This window comes from Pecten maximus, chromosome 10, assembly GCF_902652985.1.
Source record: "Pecten maximus chromosome 10, xPecMax1.1, whole genome shotgun sequence".
Classification (NCBI taxonomy): domain Eukaryota; kingdom Metazoa; phylum Mollusca; class Bivalvia; order Pectinida; family Pectinidae; genus Pecten; species Pecten maximus.
This window is the reverse complement of record NC_047024.1, coordinates 42,076,035-42,096,976: the sequence shown is the minus strand read 5'-3', so window position 1 is coordinate 42,096,976 and position 20,942 is coordinate 42,076,035. Positions and strand designations below refer to the sequence as shown.

General features: G+C 38.3%; 1 protein-coding gene across 5 annotated transcripts in view; it reads left to right on the top strand.

Annotated features, from left to right (window-relative positions):
- The first annotated feature begins 126 nt into the window (after positions 1-126).
- LOC117336036 (hemicentin-2-like) overlaps positions 127-20,942 on the top strand; it is a 44,271-nt gene continuing 23,455 nt past the window's right edge. For all 5 annotated transcript variants that reach the window (XM_033896373.1, XM_033896372.1, XM_033896371.1 and 2 more), the window contains exons 1-3: positions 127-253; positions 18,495-18,632; positions 18,801-19,103. In XM_033896373.1, coding sequence (XP_033752264.1) covers positions 18,554-18,632; positions 18,801-19,103 — 382 coding nt within the window. In that variant the 5' untranslated portion in view covers positions 127-253; positions 18,495-18,553. The remainder of the gene's footprint in view (positions 254-18,494; positions 18,633-18,800; positions 19,104-20,942) is intronic.

The window sequence follows — 20,942 nt, the reverse complement described above, 5'->3', positions numbered from 1 at the left end:
GACACACCAAACAACTCCCTGTAATATCTAGAATGTGTAAACATGCGTTGAATAATTGCAACGCTCTGGTCCGTTGCGTTGCTGTTTATATTAACTATATTTGCATCCAGTATAATAATCCCGCAGAGCAAGTTTGTAAGATATTTGAATAAACCTTTTATTTTCGAATTCTTGTCTTACCTCGCGAGATTAAGGCAAAGGGCGTTACTTGTCATTCCCTGACGCTGAAAGCTGCTGGGAAGGTGGGAGAGTGGTAAGTGATTTTATGTTATTTTTATTATTCAAAGTTAATCTATATACACTTTAATTTAAAATATGTTTTCAGTAGGTATTCATGTACCATTTGTTTGAAAATGCTATAATGCGGTCAAATGACAGTATATATTACTTAATGCATTTTTGCATGTTTAATATATCGTTATCGAAAGTGTTCCAGTTCACACTAAAACTATGTGAATCCAAAATGAAGACATATTTTTTAAACTGTAAGCACTTGCAATAAAAATCAAAGGTGACTGCATGGTTATTTCCTCGTTCGATTCGAATTATTGACTATTAGTAAGATAACCTACTAAACAATAATTGAAATGTCTTTTTCAAAGCTTGACAATAAATTTGTCCAAGTCAAAATCAGAAAAAGCAAATCCGGAGGATGAACGAAACTGTTACTCTAACACGGAACAGCTTACACGAAAATAAGAAGAAACATATATATGTACACTACTAACTAAAAAACGAGATTTCACTACATCAAATCAAAAGAAAGTTATTGACTTGCCTTATACAAACATGTCACAGTGACTGTTATTTTTGTATAAACGCACCATCTTACAAAAGACCGTTCCGATCGATTAGACGTTGTTGTGCTTCTATATTTACTCAACACTGCCATAGCTAATTTTTTGAAAAAAAAAAAAAATGAATATGGATTCTTTGCTTCCTGTATTGAATTAAAAATTCATATACGTTATTTCTAGAAAAATGTAACGACATGCGTCATTGATCTTTAATTTTATTCGTTATAAAGTGGCAAACGGATCGGGCACAAGTTGTAACAATTCATTTTTATTATTTTTTCTTCATATATTTATATCTATATTGTTATATTATCAATGACTTCCAGCGGAAGGCAAAGCCATGTTTATGCCCTTGCTATAAATGAGTCGGAAACATCAAACAAGGAATGGTAAAAATAGTTGAATTTGATAACGTTATCAGGCCTTATCACAGCGGTCATCTTCAGCTCATTGTCTTTAATGTCTCAATTTTGATATCATGACGTAATGTATAGTAACATTGGGGAGGTAATAACGTAACACACAATAGGGCATCGCGTCACTAAATAAAATCGCTAATGAATATAAAGGGGCGGTTTTAATAGTTTAACAAACATATACTCTTTACAGAGTTTTGTAGTGATACTTGAATCTGCAATCTTATAGACTGGGGATAGACAAATATATCTATTACATAAAGCCATGCGTTTCAGACTATTCCTTATGGTAATAGGGGTGTGTGGGGTGTGGGGTTAAGGTGTCCTTATACATATATGTGCGTGGGGGGTGGGGGTGGGGTTATTGTTTTTCTTTGGGACCCAGAGGATAAGAAGAAATTTGGGGACGGGGGTGTTGGGATTTTGTTGTGGTGGTGGGGTATGAACAAAGGCGGTTAGCAGGTATTTAAAAGGAATTGGGTTGAAAACTGTGGCAATAATGCTCCATTATAGGGTAAATAGTGTTTTAAACGGTGATTCATGTTGATATCAATTAAGTGGTATATTAATTTTTATCTTCTGAAACATGCATTTTTCCTATGGTGTGCCGAAATTTACAAACAACTTAACAAATACTGTATCAACAGAAAGGCCAACGATTAGTCATGACATATGTTCATTACAGCAATTGATAAGGTTAATGTTCAAGCTGCACAATATTCATCAGCTTATAAATGTGTCGCTGTAAATGCTATTTAGATAACACTTAATGGTTTGGTCGTTAAGATACCTATATTTTTATCTTTATTGATTCGATTAGGGTACTTGCTTTACCATATAATGTAACAATGTGTGTTTGTATTGCAATGGGCGGGATAAACTATTGTAACAATGTGTGTTAGTATTATAATGGGTTTGATGAACTATTGTAACAATGTGTGTTAGTATTATAATGGGTGATATACACTATTGTAACAATGTTTGTATTGCGATGGGCAAGATAAACTATTGTTACAATAAATGTTTGTATTACAATGGGCGAGATAAACTATTGTAACAATGTGTGTTAGTATTGTAATGGGTGGGATGAACTATTGTAACAATGTGTGTTAGTATTACAATGGGTGGGATAAACTATTGTAACAATGTGTGTTAGTATTATAATGGGCGAGATAAACTATTGTAACAATGTTTGTATTACAATGGGCGAGATAAACTATTGTTGAAATAAATGTTTGTAATACAATGGGCGAGATAAACTATTGTAACATTGAATGTTTGCATTACAATGGTCGAAATAACCTATTGTAACAATGAATGTTTGTATTACAATGGGCGAGATAAACTATTGTAGCAATGTGTGTTAGTATTATAATGGGCGAGATGAACTATTGTAACAATGTGTGTTAGTATTATAATGGGTGAGATGAAATATTGTAACAATGAATGTTTGTATTACAATGGGCGAGATAAACTATTGTAGCAATGTGTGTTAGTATTATAATGGGCGAGATGAACTATTGTAACAATGTGTGTTAGTATTATAATGGGTGAGATGAACTATTGTAACAATGAATGTTTGTATTACAATGGGCGAGATAAACTATTGTAGCAATGTGTGTTAGTATTATAATGGGCGAGATGAACTATTGTAACAATGTGTGTTAGTATTATAATGGGCGAGATGAACTATTGTAACAATGTGTGTTAGTATTATAATGGGCGAGATGAACTATTGTAACAATGTGTGTTAGTATTATAATGGGTGAGATGAACTATTGTAACAATGTGTGTTAGTATTATAATGGGCGAGATGAACTATTGTAACAATGTGTGTTAGTATTATAATGGGCGAGATAAACTATTGTAACAATGTGTGTTAGTATTATAATGGGCGAGATAAACTATTGTAACAATGTGTGTTAGTATTATAATGGGCGAGATAAACTATTGTAACAATGTGTGTTAGTATTATAATGGGCGAGATAAACTATTGTAACAATGTGTGTTAGTATTATAATGGGCGAGATAAACTATTGTAACAATGTGTGTTAGTATTATAATGGGCGAGATAAACTATTGTAACAATGTGTGTTAGTATTATAATGGGCGAGATAAACTATTGTAACAATGTGTGTTAGTATTATAATGGGCGAGATAAACTATTGTAACAATGTGTGTTAGTATTATAATGGGCGAGATAAACTATTGTAACAATGTGTGTTAGTATTATAATGGGCGAGATAAACTATTGTAACAATGTGTGTTAGTATTATAATGGGCGAGATAAAAGGTTGCAGCGAAAAAAATGTTTACATTAAAAAAGGCAAGTTAACATATTTTTTTAAAACGTGTGTTATGTAAACTGATATCTTGTTTGCAATTCATAAATTATGATGTAAATGTATTTTATTTACGAAAAAATATATACCCATATGGGTTGGGCACACATTTCAAACTGAAACCAATCCAATCCCGACACTTCCTTCGTTCTTACTGGATATCACATGTACTTGTTAAGTAGGGTGTCTGGTAAATTTTCAAAGATATTTATCAAGAATTAAATTGTTGATAAGGGTATAGGATATTTTAACAGGTTAACAGAGTCGACCGATTTTGCTGAATATAAATGGCTCTACTATTAATATCTAGAAAACCTGTTTTAATATATACATACCTGTTTGCAGACCTAGCACACAGATGATGATATTCTTTAGCAGACAGGATAATACAAGGGGACGTATTCTTCAGCATGTAACCAATGCCATTAAAAAATATTGTAGTCATCTTGAAAGGAAATGCATCAAGCGCAATCGTTGATTGCAAGTTTTAACGAGATGAAGCGAAAGATATCAAAATATGTTGGACTAAAATAAATTTCCTTACGCATAATTTACGTACGCAGAATGTTACAATTATTATACGAATATTTTTAGGATATACCAAAGGACTATAGCATGCTTACTTTTAAATATGTTCAGGTCAATTGAAGATAGTGTTATAAAAAGTATCTTGTACAGTATTTTGAGGTTGCTGGGTGGTAGGACTATAACATGTCTCCTGTACAGTATTTTGAGGTTGTTAGGTGGTAGGACTATAACATGTCTCCTGTACAGTATTTTGAGGTTGTTAGGTGGTAGGACTTAACATGTCCCCTGTACAGTATTTTGAGGTTGTTAAGTGGTAGGACTATAACATGTCTCCTGTACAGTATTTTGAGGTTGTTAGGTGGTAGGACTATAACAAGTCTCCTGTACAGTATTTTGAGGTTGTTAGGTGGTAGGACTATAACATGTCTCCTGTACAGTACTTTGAGGTTGTTAGGTGGTAGGACTATAACATGTCTCCTGTACAGTATTTTGAGGTTGGTAGGTGGTAGGACTATAACATGTCTCCTGTACAGTATTTTGAGGTTGGTAGGTGGTAGAGCTATAACATGTCTCCTGTACAGTACTTTGAGGTTATTAGGTAGTAGGACTATAACATGTCTCCTGTACAGTATTTTGAGGTTGGTAGGTGGTAGAGCTATAACATGTCTCCTGTACAGTACTTTGAGGTTGTTAGGTGGTAGGACTATAACATGTCTCCTGTACAGTATTTTGAGGTTGGTAGGTGGTAGGACTATAACAAGTCTCCTGTACAGTATTTTGAGGTTGTTAGGTGGTAGGACTATAACATGTCTCCTGTACAGTACTTTGAGGTTGTTAGGTGGTAGGACTATAACATGTCTCCTGTACAGTATTTTGAGGTTGTTAGGTGGTAGGACTATAACATGTCTCCTGTACAGTATTTTGAGGTTGTTAGGTGGTAGGACTATAACATGTCCCCTGTACAGTATTTTGAAGTTGTTAGGTGGTAGGACTATTACATGTCTCCTGTACAGTATTTTGAGGTTGTTCTGTTGTAGGACTATAACATGTCTCCTGTACAGTATTTTGAGGTTGTTAGGTGGTAGGACTATAACATGTCTCCTGTACAGTATTTTGAGGTTGTTAGGTGGTAGGACTATAACATGTCTCCTGTACAGTATTTTGAGGTTGTTAGGTGGTAGGACTATAACATGTCTCCTGTACAGTATTTTGAGGTTGTTAGGTGGTAGGACTATAACATGTCTCATGTACAGTATTTTGAGGTTGTTGTGTGGTAGGACAATAACATGTCTCCTGTACAGTATTTTGAGGTTGTTGTATGTGGTAGGGCTATGTCTCCTGTACAGTATTTTGAGGTTGTTAGGTGGTAGAAGTATAACATGTCTCCTGTACAGTATTTTGAGGTTGTTATATGTGGTAGGACTATAACATGTCTCCTGTACAGTATTTTGAGGTTGGTAGGTGGTAGGACTATAACATGTCTCCTGTACAGTATTTTGATGTTGTTAGGTGGTAGGACTATAACATGTCCCCTGTACAGTATTTTGAGGTTGTTAGGTGGTAGGACTATGTCTCCTATACAGTATTTTGAGGTTGTTAGGTGGTAGGACTATAACATGTCTCCTGTACAGTATTTTGAGGTTGTTAGGTGGTAGGACTATGAAATGTCTCCTGTACAGTATTTTGAGGTTGTTAGGTGGTAGGACTATAACATGTCTCCTGTACAGTATTTTGAGGTTGGTAGGTGGTAGGACTATAACATGTCTCCTGTACAGTATTTTGAGGTTGTTCTGTTATAGGACTATAACATGTCTCCTGTACAGTATTTTGCGGTTGTTATGTTGTAGGACTATAACATGTCTCCTGTACAGTATTTTGAGGTTGTTAGGTGGTAGGACTATAACATGTCTCCTGTACAGTATTTTGAGGTCGTTAGGTGGTAGGACTATAACATGTCTCCTGTACAGTATTTTGAGGTTGTTGTGTTGTAGGACTATAACATGTCTCCTGTACAGTATTTTGAGGTTGTTAGGTGGTAGGACTATAACATGTCTCCTGTACAGTATTTTGAGGTTGTTAGGTGGTAGGACTATAACATGTCTCCTGTACATTATTTTGAGATTGTTAGGTGGTAGGACTATAACATGTCTCCTGTACAGTATTTTGAGGTTGTTAGGTGGTAGGACTATCACATGTCCCCTGTACAGAATATTGAGGTTGTTAGGTGGTAGGACTTTAAAATGTCTCCTGTACAGTATTTTGAGGTTGTTAGGTGGTAGGACTATAACATGTCTCCTGTACAGTATTTTGAGGTTGTTAGGTGGTAGGACTATAACATGTCTCCTGTACAGTATTTTGAGGTTGTTGGGTGGTAGGACTATAACATGTCTCCTGTACAGTATTTTGAGGTTGTTAGGTGGTAGGACTATAACATGTCTCCAGTACGGTATTTTGAAGTCGTTAGGTGGTAGGACTATAACATGTCTCCTGTACAGTAGTTTGAGGTTGTTAGGTGGTAGGACTATAACATGTCCCCTGTACAGTATTTTGAAGTTGCTGGGTGGTAGGACTATAACATGTCTTCTGTACATTATTTTGAGGTTGGTAGGTGGTAGGACTGTAATATGTCTCCTGTACAGGATTTTGCGGTTGTTATGTTGTAGGACTATAACATGTCTCCTGTACAGTATTTTGAGGTTGTTAGGTGGTAGGACTATAACATGTCCCCTGTACAGTATTTTGAGTTTGTTAAGTGGTAGGACTATAACATGTCTCCTGTACAGTATTTTGAGGTTGTTAGGTGGTAGGACTATAACATGTCCCCTGTACAGTATTTTGAGGTCGTTAGGTGGTAGGACTATAACATGTCTCCTGTACAGAATTTTGAGGTTGTTGTGTTGTAGGACTATAACATGTCTCCTGTACAGTATTTTGAGGTTGTTAGGTGGTAGGACTATAACATGTCTCCTGTACAGTATTTTGAGGTTGTTAGGTGGTAGGACTATAACATGTCCCCTGTACAGTATTTTGAGGTTGTTAAGTGGTAGGACTATAACATGTCTCCTGTACAGTATTTTGAGGTTGTTAGGTGGTAGGACTATAACATGTCTCCTGTACAGTATTTTGAGGTTGTTAGGTGGTAGGACTATAACATGTCCCCTGTACAGTATTTTGAGGTTGTTAGGTGGTAGGACTATAACATGTCCCATGTACAGTATTTTGAGGTTGTTAGGTGGTATGACTATAACATGTCTCCTGTACGGTATTTTGAGGTTGTTAGGTGGTAGGACTATAACATGTCTCCTGTACAGTATTTTGAGGTTGTTAGGTGGTAGGACTATAACATGTCTCATGTACAGTATTTTGAGGTTGTTAGGTGGTAGGACTATAACATATCTCCTGTACAGTATTTTGAGGTTGTTAGGTGGTAGGACTATAACATGTCTCCTGTACAGTATTTTGAGGTTGTTAGGTGGTAGGACTATAACATGTCCCCTGTACAGTATTTTGAGGTTGTTAGGTGGTAGGACTATAACAAGTCTCCTGTACAGTATTTTGAGGTTGTTAGGTGGTAGGACTATAACATATCTCCTGTACATTACTTTGAGGTTGTTAGGTGGTAGGACTATAACATGTCTCCTGTACAGTATTTTGAGGTTGTTAGGTGGTAGGACTATAACATGTCTCCTGTACAGTATTTTGAGGTTGGTAGGTGGTAGGACTATAACATGTCCCCTGTACAGTATTTTGAAGTTGTTAGGTGGTAGGACTATTACATGTCTCCTGTACAGTATTTTGAGGTTGTTCTGTTGTAGGACTATAACATGTCTCCTGTACAGTATTTTGAGGTTGTTAGGTGGTAGGACTATAACATGTCTCCTGTACAGTATTTTGAGGTTGTTAGGTGGTAGGACTATAACATGTCTCCTGTACAGTATTTTGAGGTTGTTAGGTGGTAGGACTATAACATGTCTCCTGTACAGTATTTTGAGGTTGTTAGGTGGTAGGACTATAACATGTCTCATGTACAGTATTTTGAGGTTGTTGTGTGGTAGGACAATAACATGTCTCCTGTACAGTATTTTGAGGTTGTTGTATGTGGTAGGGCTATGTCTCCTGTACAGTATTTTGAGGTTGTTAGGTGGTAGAAGTATAACATGTCTCCTGTACAGTATTTTGAGGTTGTTATATGTGGTAGGACTATAACATGTCTCCTGTACAGTATTTTGAGGTTGGTAGGTGGTAGGACTATAACATGTCTCCTGTACAGTATTTTGATGTTGTTAGGTGGTAGGACTATAACATGTCCCCTGTACAGTATTTTGAGGTTGTTAGGTGGTAGGACTATGTCTCCTATACAGTATTTTGAGGTTGTTAGGTGGTAGGACTATAACATGTCTCCTGTACAGTATTTTGAGGTTGTTAGGTGGTAGGACTATAAAATGTCTCCTGTACAGTATTTTGAGGTTGTTAGGTGTAGGACTATAACATGTCTCCTGTACAGTATTTTGAGGTTGGTAGGTGGTAGGACTATAACATGTCTCCTGTACAGTATTTTGAGGTTGTTCTGTTATAGGACTATAACATGTCTCCTGTACAGTATTTTGCGGTTGTTATGTTGTAGGACTATAACATGTCTCCTGTACAGTATTTTGAGGTTGTTAGGTGGTAGGACTATAACATGTCTCCTGTACAGTATTTTGAGGTCGTTAGGTGGTAGGACTATAACATGTCTCCTGTACAGTATTTTGAGGTTGTTGTGTTGTAGGACTATAACATGTCTCCTGTACAGTATTTTGAGGTTGTTAGGTGGTAGGACTATAACATGTCTCCTGTACAGTATTTTGAGGTTGTTAGGTGGTAGGACTATAACATGTCTCCTGTACATTATTTTGAGATTGTTAGGTGGTAGGACTATAACATGTCTCCTGTACAGTATTTTGAGGTTGTTAGGTGGTAGGACTATCACATGTCCCCTGTACAGAATATTGAGGTTGTTAGGTGGTAGGACTTTAAAATGTCTCCTGTACAGTATTTGGAGGTTGTTAGGTGGTAGGACTATAACATGTCTCCTGTACAGTATTTTGAGGTTGTTAGGTGGTAGGACTATAACATGTCTCCTGTACAGTATTTTGAGGTTGTTGGGTGGTAGGACTATAACATGTCTCCTGTACAGTATTTTGAGGTTGTTAGGTGGTAGGACTATAACATGTCTCCAGTACGGTATTTTGAAGTCGTTAGGTGGTAGGACTATAACATGTCTCCTGTACAGTAGTTTGAGGTTGTTAGGTGGTAGGACTATAACATGTCTTCTGTACATTATTTTGAGGTTGGTAGGTGGTAGGACTGTAATATGTCTCCTGTACAGTATTTTGCGGTTGTTATGTTGTAGGACTATAACATGTCTCCTGTACAGTATTTTGAGGTTGTTAGGTGGTAGGACTATAACATGTCCCCTGTACAGTATTTTGAGGTTGTTAAGTGGTAGGACTATAACATGTCTCCTGTACAGTATTTTGAGGTTGTTAGGTGGTAGGACTATAACATGTCCCCTGTACAGTATTTTGAGGTCGTTAGGTGGTAGGACTATAACATGTCTCCTGTACAGAATTTTGAGGTTGTTGTGTTGTAGGACTATAACATGTCTCCTGTACAGTATTTTGAGGTTGTTAGGTGGTAGGACTATAACATGTCTCCTGTACAGTATTTTGAGGTTGTTAGGTGGTAGGACTATAACATGTCCCCTGTACAGTATTTTGAGGTTGTTAAGTGGTAGGACTATAACATGTCTCCTGTACAGTATTTTGAGGTTGTTAGGTGGTAGGACTATAACATGTCTCCTGTACAGTATTTTGAGGTTGTTAGGTGGTAGGACTATAACATGTCCCCTGTACAGTATTTTGAGGTTGTTAGGTGGTAGGACTATAACATGTCCCATGTACAGTATTTTGAGGTTGTTAGGTGGTATGACTATAACATGTCTCCTGTACAGTATTTTGAGGTTGTTAGGTGGTAGGACTATAACATGTCTCCTGTACAGTATTTTGAGGTTGTTAGGTGGTAGGACTATAACATGTCTCATGTACAGTATTTTGAGGTTGTTAGGTGGTAGGACTATAACATGTCTCCTGTACAGTATTTTGAGGTTGTTAGGTGGTAGGACTATAACATGTCTCCTGTACAGTATTTTGAGGTTGTTAGGTGGTAGGACTATAACATGTCCCCTGTACAGTATTTTGAGGTTGTTAGGTGGTAGGACTATAACAAGTCTCCTGTACAGTATTTTGAGGTTGTTAGGTGGTAGGACTATAACATATCTCCTGTACATTACTTTGAGGTTGTTAGGTGGTAGGACTATAACATGTCTCCTGTACAGTATTTTGAGGTTGGTAGGTGGTAGGACTATAACATGTCTCCTGTACAGTATTTTGAGGTTGGTAGGTGGTAGAGCTATAACATGTCTCCTGTACAGTATTTTGAGGTTGTTCTGCTGTAGGACTATAACATGTCTCCTGTACAGTATTTTGAGGTTGTTCTGCTGTAGGACTATAACATGTCTCCTGTACAGTATTTTGAGGTTGTTAGGTGGTAGGACTATAACATGTCTCCTGTACAGTATTTTGAGGTTGTTAGGTGGTAGGACTATAACATGTCTCCTGTACAGTATTTTGAGGTTGTTCTGCTGTAGGACTATAACATGTCTCCTGTACAGTATTTTGAGGTTGTTAGGTGGTAGGACTATAACATGTCTCCTGTACAGTATTTTGAGGTTGTTAGGTGGTAGAGCTATAACATGTCTCCTGTACAGTATTTTGAGGTTGTTAGGTGGTAGGACTATAACATGTCTCCTGTACAGTATTTTGAGGTTGTTAGGTGGTAGGACTATGACATGTCTCCTGTACAGTATTTTGAGGTTGTTAGGTGGTAGGACTATAACATGTCTCCTGTACAGTATTTTGAGGTTGTTGTGTGGTAGGACTATAACATGTCTCCTGTACAGTATTTTGAGGTTGTTAGGTGGTAGGACTATGACATGTCTCCTGTACAGTATTTTGAGGTTGTTAGGTGGTAGGACTATAACATGTCTCCTGTACAGTATTTTGAGGTTGTTGTGTGGTAGGACTATAACATGTCTCCTGTACAGTATTTTGAGGTTGGTAGGTGGTAGAGCTATAACATGTCTCCTGTACAGTATTTTGAGGTTGTTCTGCTGTAGGACTATAACATGTCTCCTGTACAGTATTTTGAGGTTGTTCTGCTGTAGGACTATAACATGTCTCCTGTACAGTATTTTGAGGTTGTTAGGTGGTAGGACTATAACATGTCTCCTGTACAGTATTTTGAGGTTGTTAGGTGGTAGGACTATAACATGTCTCCTGTACAGTATTTTGAGGTTGTTCTGCTGTAGGACTATAACATGTCTCCTGTACAGTATTTTGAGGTTGTTAGGTGGTAGGACTATAACATGTCTCCTGTACAGTATTTTGAGGTTGTTAGGTGGTAGAGCTATAACATGTCTCCTGTACAGTATTTTGAGGTTGTTAGGTGGTAGGACTATAACATGTCTCCTGTACAGTATTTTGAGGTTGTTAGGTGGTAGGACTATGACATGTCTCCTGTACAGTATTTTGAGGTTGTTAGGTGGTAGGACTATAACATGTCTCCTGTACAGTATTTTGAGGTTGTTGTGTGGTAGGACTATAACATGTCTCCTGTACAGTATTTTGAGGTTGTTGTATGTGGTAGAGCTATGTCTCCTGTACAGTATTTTGAGGTTGTTAGGTGGTAGAACTATAACATGTCTCCTGTACAGTATTTTGAGGTTGTTATATGTGGTAGGACTATAACATGTCTCCTGTACAGTATTTTGAGGTTGGTAGGTGGTAGGACTATAACATGTCTTCTGTACAGTATTTTGATGTTGTTAGATGGTAGGACTGTAACATGTCCCCTGTACAGTATTTTGAGGTTGTTAGGTGGTAGGACTATAACATGTCTCCTGTACAGTATTTTGAGGTTGTTAGGTGGTAGGACTATAACATGTCTCCTGTACAGTATTTTGAGGTTGTTCTGTTGTAGGACTATAACATGTCTCCTGTACAGTATTTTGCGGTTGTTATGTTGTAGGACTATAACATGTCCACTGTACAGTATTTTGAGGTCGTTGTGTTGTAGGACTATAACATGTCTCCTGTACAGTATTTTGAGGTTGTTAGGTGGTAGGACTATAACATGTCTCCTGTACAGTATTTTGAGGTCGTTAGGTGGTAGGACTATAACATGTCTCCTGTACAGTATTTTGAGGTTGTTGTGTTGTAGGACTATAACATGTCTCCTGTACAGTATTTTGAGGTTGTTAGGTGGTAGGACTATAACATGTCTCCTGTACATTATTTTGAGGTTGTTAGGTGGTAGGACTATAACATGTCTCCTGTACAGTATTTTGAGGTTGTTAGGTGGTAGGACTATAACATGTCCCCTGTACAGAATATTGAGGTTGTTAGGTGGTAGGACTTTAGCATGTCTCCTGTACAGTATTTTGAGGTTGTTAGGTGGTAGGACTATAACATGTCTCCTGTACAGTATTTTGAGGTTGTTAGGTGGTAGGACTATAACAAGTCTCCTGTACAGTATTTTGAGGTTGTTAGGTGGTAGGACTATAACATATCTCCTGTACATTACTTTGAGGTTGTTAGGTGGTAGGACTATAACATGTCTCATGTACAGTATTTTGAGGTTGTTAGGTGGTAGGACTATAACATGTCTCCTGTACAGTATTTTGAGGTTGTTAGGTGGTAGGACTATAACATGTCTCCTGTACAGTATTTTGAGGTTGTTAGGTGGTAGGACTATAACATGTCCCCTGTACAGTATTTTGAGGTTGTTAGGTGGTAGGACTATAACAAGTCTCCTGTACAGTATTTTGAGGTTGTTAGGTGGTAGGACTATAACATATCTCCTGTACATTACTTTGAGGTTGTTAGGTGGTAGGACTATAACATGTCTCCTGTACAGTATTTTGAGGTTGGTAGGTGGTAGAGCTATAACATGTCTCCTGTACAGTATTTTGAGGTTGTTCTGCTGTAGGACTATAACATGTCTCCTGTACAGTATTTTGAGGTTGTTCTGCTGTAGGACTATAACAAGTCTCCTGTACAGTATTTTGAGGTTGTTCTGCTGTAGGACTATAACATGTCTCCTGTACAGTATTTTGAGGTTGTTAGGTGGTAGGACTATAACATGTCTCCTGTACAGTATTTTGAGGTTGTTAGGTGGTAGGACTATAACATGTCTCCTGTACAGTATTTTGAGGTTGTTCTGCTGTAGGACTATAACATGTCTCCTGTACAGTATTTTGAGGTTGTTAGGTGGTAGGACTATAACATGTCTCCTGTACAGTATTTTGAGGTTGTTAGGTGGTAGAGCTATAACATGTCTCCTGTACAGTATTTTGAGGTTGTTAGGTGGTAGGACTATAACATGTCTCCTGTACAGTATTTTGAGGTTGTTAGGTGGTAGGACTATGACATGTCTCCTGTACAGTATTTTGAGGTTGTTAGGTGGTAGGACTATAACATGTCTCCTGTACAGTATTTTGAGGTTGTTGTGTGGTAGGACTATAACATGTCTCCTGTACAGTATTTTGAGGTTGTTGTATGTGGTAGAGCTATGTCTCCTGTACAGTATTTTGAGGTTGTTAGGTGGTAGAACTATAACATGTCTCCTGTACAGTATTTTGAGGTTGTTGTATGTGGTAGGACTATAACATGTCTCCTGTACAGTATTTTGAGGTTGTTAGGTGGTAGGACTATAACATGTCTCCTGTACATTATTTTGAGGTTGTTAGGTGGTAGGACTATAACATGTCTCCTGTACAGTATTTTGAGGTTGTTAGGTGGTAGGACTATAACATGTCCCCTGTACAGAATATTGAGGTTGTTAGGTGGTAGGACTTTAGCATGTCTCCTGTACAGTATTTTGAGGTTGTTAGGTGGTAGGACTATAACATGTCTCCTGTACAGTATTTTGAGGTTGTTAGGTGGTAGGACTATAACAAGTCTCCTGTACAGTATTTTGAGGTTGTTAGGTGGTAGGACTATAACATATCTCCTGTACATTACTTTGAGGTTGTTAGGTGGTAGGACTATAACATGTCTCATGTACAGTATTTTGAGGTTGTTAGGTGGTAGGACTATAACATGTCTCCTGTACAGTATTTTGAGGTTGTTAGGTGGTAGGACTATAACATGTCTCCTGTACAGTATTTTGAGGTTGTTAGGTGGTAGGACTATAACATGTCTCCTGTACAGTATTTTGAGGTTGTTAGGTGGTAGGACTATAACAAGTCTCCTGTACAGTATTTTGAGGTTGTTAGGTGGTAGGACTATAACATATCTCCTGTACATTACTTTGAGGTTGTTAGGTGGTAGGACTATAACATGTCTCCTGTACAGTATTTTGAGGTTGGTAGGTGGTAGAGCTATAACATGTCTCCTGTACAGTATTTTGAGGTTGTTCTGCTGTAGGACTATAACATGTCTCCTGTACAGTATTTTGAGGTTGTTCTGCTGTAGGACTATAACATGTCTCCTGTACAGTATTTTGAGGTTGTTCTGCTGTAGGACTATAACATGTCTCCTGTACAGTATTTTGAGGTTGTTAGGTGGTAGGACTATAACATGTCTCCTGTACAGTATTTTGAGGTTGTTCTGCTGTAGGACTATAACATGTCTCCTGTACAGTATTTTGAGGTTGTTCTGCTGTAGGACTATAACATGTCTCCTGTACAGTATTTTGAGGTTGTTAGGTGGTAGGACTATAACATGTCTCCTGTACAGTATTTTGAGGTTGTTAGGTGGTAGAGCTATAACATGTCTCCTGTACAGTATTTTGAGGTTGTTAGGTGGTAGGACTATAACATGTCTCCTGTACAGTATTTTGAGGTTGCTAGGTGGTAGGACTATGTCTCCTGTACAGTACTTTGAGGTTGTTATGTTGTAGGACTATAACATGTCTCCTGTACAGTATTTTGAGGTTGTTGGTTGGTAGGACTATAACATGTCTCCTGTACAGTATTTTGCGGTTGTTATGTTGTAGGACTATAACATGTCTCCTGTACAGTATTTTGAGGTTGCTGGGTGGTAGGACTATAACATGTCTCCTGTACAGTATTTTGAAGTTGTTAGGTGGTAGGACTATAACATGTCTCCTGCACATTATTTTGAGGTTGTTGGGTTGTAGGACTATAAGATGTCTCCTGTACAGTATTTTGAGGTTGTTAGGTGGTAGGACTATAACATGTCTCCTGTACAGTATTTTGAGGTTGTTAGGTGGTAGGACTATGTCTCCTGTACAGTATTTTGAGGTTGTTAGGTGGTAGGACTATAACATGTCTCCTGTACAGTATTTTGATGTTGTTGTGTTGTAGAACTATAACATGTCTCCTGTACAGTATTTTGAGGTTGTTAGGTGGTAGGACTATAACATGTCTCCTGTACAGTATTTTGAGGTTGTTGTGTTGTAGAACTATAACATGTCTCCTGTACAGTATTTTGAGGTTGTTAGGTGGTAGGACTATAACATGTCTCCTGTACAGTATTTTGAGGTTATTGTGTTGTAGGACTATAACATGTCTCCTGTACAGTATTTTGAGGTTGTTAGGTGGTAGGACTATGTCTCCTGTACAGTACTTTGAGGTTGTTAGGTGGTAGGACTATAACATGTCTCCTGTACAGTAGTTTGAGGTTGTTAGGTTGTAGGACTATAACATGTCTCCAGTACAGTATTTTGAGGTTGTTAGGTGGTAGGACTATAACATGTCTCCTGTACAGTATTTTGAGGTTGTTAGGTGGTAGGACTATAACATGTCTCCTGTACATTATTTTGAGGTTGTTAGGTGGTAGGACTATAACATGTCTCCTGTACAGTATTTTGAGGTTGTTGTGTTGTAGGACTATAACATGTCTCCTGTACAGTATTTTGAGGTTGTTAGGTGGTAGGACTATAACATGTCTCCTGTACAGTATTTTGAGGTTGTTGTGTTGTAGAACTATAACATGTCTCCTGTACAGTATTTTGAGGTTGTTAGGTGGTAGGACTATAACATGTCTCCTGTACAGTATTTTGAGGTTGTTGTGTTGTAGGACTATAACATGTCTCCTGTACAGTATTTTGAGGTTGCTAGGTGGTAGGACTATGTCTCCTGTACAGTACTTTGAGGTTGTTAGGTGGTAGGACTATAACATGTCTCCTGTACAGTAGTTTGAGGTTGTTAGGTTGTAGGACTATAACATGTCTCCAGTACAGTATTTTGAGGTTGTTAGGTGGTAGGACTATAACATGTCTCCTGTACAGTATTTTGAAGTTGCTGGGTGGTAGGACTATAACATGTCTCCTGTACATTATTTTGAGGTTGGTAGGTGGTAGGACTGTAATATGTCTCCTGTACAGTATTTTGCGGTTGTTATATTGTAGGACTATAACATGTCTCCTGTACAGTATTTTGAGGTTGCTGGGTGGTAGGACTATAACATGTCTCCTGTACTGTATTTTGAGGTTGTTAGGTGGTAGGACTATAACATGTCCCCTGTACAGTATTTTGAGGTTGTTAGGTGGTAGGACTATAACATGTCTCCTGTACAGTATTTTGAGGTTGATAGGTGGTAAAACTATAACATGTCTCATGTACAGTATTTTGAGCTTGAGGTCAATTCATTTGTCTGGAATGTCGTTATTACTACTTGACAAATTATATATATATGTATATATAGTCACGGTGGTCTAGTTGTAGGACACAGAGCGACATGATGAAAGGGTCGCTAGTTTGAGTCCAGGCACTTATAATGTAATATATCTTTGAATAAAATATATTACTTCTCAGTTTCATTCCAGTCGAGTCAGCTGTTAATGAGTACATGGTAGGACAGGGCAAGAAATGTCGTGTGTAAGCTGTTAGCACCGAAATGATAGCTCCGGTGGTATGGTACCGAGAGAGTTGAAAAGACATTGACTGGCTGCTAAAGGCCCTATAGCCAAGAAATAATAATTTCTAAACCACTTCAAGACGGTCATATTGCTATGAAATAGTTGTATAGAATACCTTTTTTTGTAGTCATTAATAAAGGTTGAAGTCAAATTAGTTAGACTGAGTCTATAAAATTGGGTCCAGAGAAGAAACCCTATCACATGTATTTGGTGGCGAAAACCTGTTAATGTTGCATGAAGCGTGTCTCGTGACATCAGAGCTTTTAAAGCTCATACAGGCACTTTCGTAGATTTGATTGTAAGATTGTAAGTTTAAAGGACAGTGAACCATGAAACACGTCAAGCTTTCATGTCCGTTTTTCTTTTCGATAAATTGCCTTGAAATCGACGTCAAAGATTTTTTTTTTTTTTTTTTTTTTGTAAATGTAATACGCGAAAAGGAAATTATATTGTAATAAGATAACACTTGTATTTCAAGTATATCGCTTGAAAGAAAACTGAATTGAATTTTTTAAACGTTCAATATATAGAAGCTTAAGAATACGACATTGCTGGCAGCACACTCACTGCTTCTCACAATAACGTTTGAAACGGCAATACGGTTTATAAATGGATCTAGAAAATAAATATGATAAACCTGGTCTTAAATATGATTGGTTACAAGATCTTGAGTTACACAGAATATATATAATACAAGATAATTTCCTCGTGATAAAATAAATTATTGTTTACAATTAATCTATAAATGAATAAAAAAATAAAAAGAGCAGTCCATTTTTTTTCTAGATTTATGATAGCCGATGATAGCTTTTGGCAAGTGCAATATTAACAAGCCTATTCTCATTAAAAGTTGATAATAGGTACTCTGTGTCGGAGATATATCATTGATTGTTTATGAATGTAATGGTTATATTGATAAAATGATGTGAAGAAAACAGTGACAAAGAGAAGCTGTTGGCATTATGGCATCAAATGAATATCACGCTTCCTCCGAAGAAGCTGGGGTGTTCTTTAATGTATTTGTAGTTCATAACGGTAATTCATTATACAATTAAAACACCATCATCCAAAAAAAGTAACAATTACAAATCATCAAATATAATTATTCTGTTATATTGACTATATCGATTTATTTAAAGAGTGCTACCTTTCTTTTCTCTTCGCAGCAACATAAGCTATACATGTTTTATTTTGTTTTTATTTTATTTCATTTTCGATTTCGTTCTCATATCCCTGAACGCATGGTCTCATCCTCCCTGTGCATTTTTAAGGGCCATCGTGTTAATCTACATGTGTCCTGTTGATATTGTCAGTTTGTTTTCCTATTCTGAGTTAGAGTTAAGAGATCACTATTATGTTTAAGTTACTGGTAAATCTAACTCCTAACCCCTAAACCCTAATTTATTTAATTCGCTTTTCCATTCTAGGATAACCCGGATAAACTGACATAGTTGTAAGAAGACGCAACACGACCAAGGAGACAACAATGGGGACATCATGGCTTCCCAAAGTTCTGCCTTGCATGCTGATTCTGTTTTCACTGTCTTCAGTAGTATTTTCGCAAAGTATGAAATTCGTTTTGATATAATATAAACCATCCTTTCAGAACACCAGGTTTTATTATTCCTAAACGTTTTCAAGATCCTCTATACAAATACACATTTCCCTGTTTTATCTATTCATAATTACGGTTTAGTTTTTATCTATGGTATTTTTTTTCTTTTGTTGTTCAGCGCCAACCGTCTCCGTGACACAGGCCACATATAGTGGTGTTCCAGGAGGCACCGTTACTCTGGTCTGCTCCGTCTCCTCCACAGCGTCCATCACCTCGGCGTTTTGGTATCGTGACCGCGGTGGCACTGCGATTACTGTAACAAATGGCGGAAAGTACTCGTTTCCAATCGGTACCAACCCGTCCCTGACCATCACCAGCTTGACCAACGACGATACAGGAAGTTACAGGTGCTTTGCAGGGACAGCCACATCACAAATTGGACAGAGTGGTTCGACTTATCTTACAGTGGCAACGCCGAATGGTAAAATGTTTGATATTGGATACAATCAATTGTCGGAATAAACACAAATGAATCGGAACATGGTATTGACCGAATACTACCTCTGACACATATATTTGTTATATGCTGATCAAAATATCTGTTGACTACACACTGACAGAAACACGTGTTGACTAGACGCTGACGGAAACACGTGTTAACTAGACGTTGACAGAAACACGTGTTGACTAGACGCTGACAAAAACACGTGTTGACTAGACGCTGACAGAAACACGTGTTGACTACACGCAGACCGAAACACGTGTTGACTTCACGCTGACAGAATTACCTGTTGACTACACCCTGACAGAAACACGTGTTGACTACACGCTGACAGAAACACGTTTTGATTACACCTGACCGAAACACGTGTTGACTACACGCTGACAGAAACACGTGTTGACTAGACGCTGACAGAAACACGTGTTGACTACACGCAGACAGAAACACGTGTTGTGTACACGCTGACAGAAACACGTGTTGACTACACGCTGACAGAAACACGTGTTGACTACACGCTGACAGAAACACGTGTTGACTGCACGCTGACAGAAACACGTGTTGTGTACACGCTGACAGAAACACCTGTTGACTACACGCTGACAGAAACACGTGTTGACTACACGCTGACAGAAACACGTGTTGACTACACGCTGACAGAAACACGTGTTGTGTACACGCTGACAGAAACACGTGTTGACTACACGCTGACAGAAACACGTGTTGACTACACGCTGACAGAAACACCTGTTGACTACACGCTGACAGAAACACCTGTTGACTACACGCTGACAGAATCACCTGTTGACTACACCTGACCGAAACACCTGTTAACTACACGCTGACAGAAACACCTGTTGACTACACCCTGACAGAAACACGTGTTGACTACACGCTGACAGAAACACGTTTTGATTACACCTGACCGAAACACGTGTTGACTACACGCTGACAGAAACACGTGTTGACTAGACGCTGACAGAAACACGTGTTGACTACACGCAGACAGAAACACGTGTTGTGTACACGCTGACAGAAACACGTGTTGACTACACGCTGACAGAAACACGTGTTGACTACACGCTGACAGAAACACGTGTTGACTGCACGCTGACAGAAACACGTGTTGTGTACACGCTGACAGAAACACCTGTTGACTACACGCTGACAGAAACACGTGTTGACTACACGCTGACAGAAACACGTGTTGACTACACGCTGACAGAAACACGTGTTGACTACACGCTGACAGAAACACGTGTTGTGTACACGCTGACAGAAACACGTGTTGACTACACGCTGACAGAAACACGTGTTGACTACACGCTGACAGAAACACGTGTTGACTACACGCTGACAGAAACACCTGTTGACTACACGCTGACAGAAACACCTGTTGACTACACGCTGACAGAATCACCTGTTGACTACACCTGACCGAAACACCTGTTAACTACACGCTGACAGAAACACCTGTTGACTACACGCTGACAGAAACACGTGTTGACTACACCTGACCGAAACACGTGTTGACTACACGCTGACAGAAACACGTGTTGACTACGGACTGACAGAAACACGTGTTGACTACACGCTGACAGAAACACATGATGACTACACGCTGACAGAAACACGTGTTGACTACACGCTGACAGAAAGACGTGTTGACTACACGCTGACAGAAACACGTGTTGACTACACGCTGACAGAAACACCTGTTGACTACACCTGACAGAAACACGTGTTGACTACACGCTGACAGAAACACCGGTTGACTACACGCTGACAGAAACACGTGTTGACTACACGCTGACAGAAACA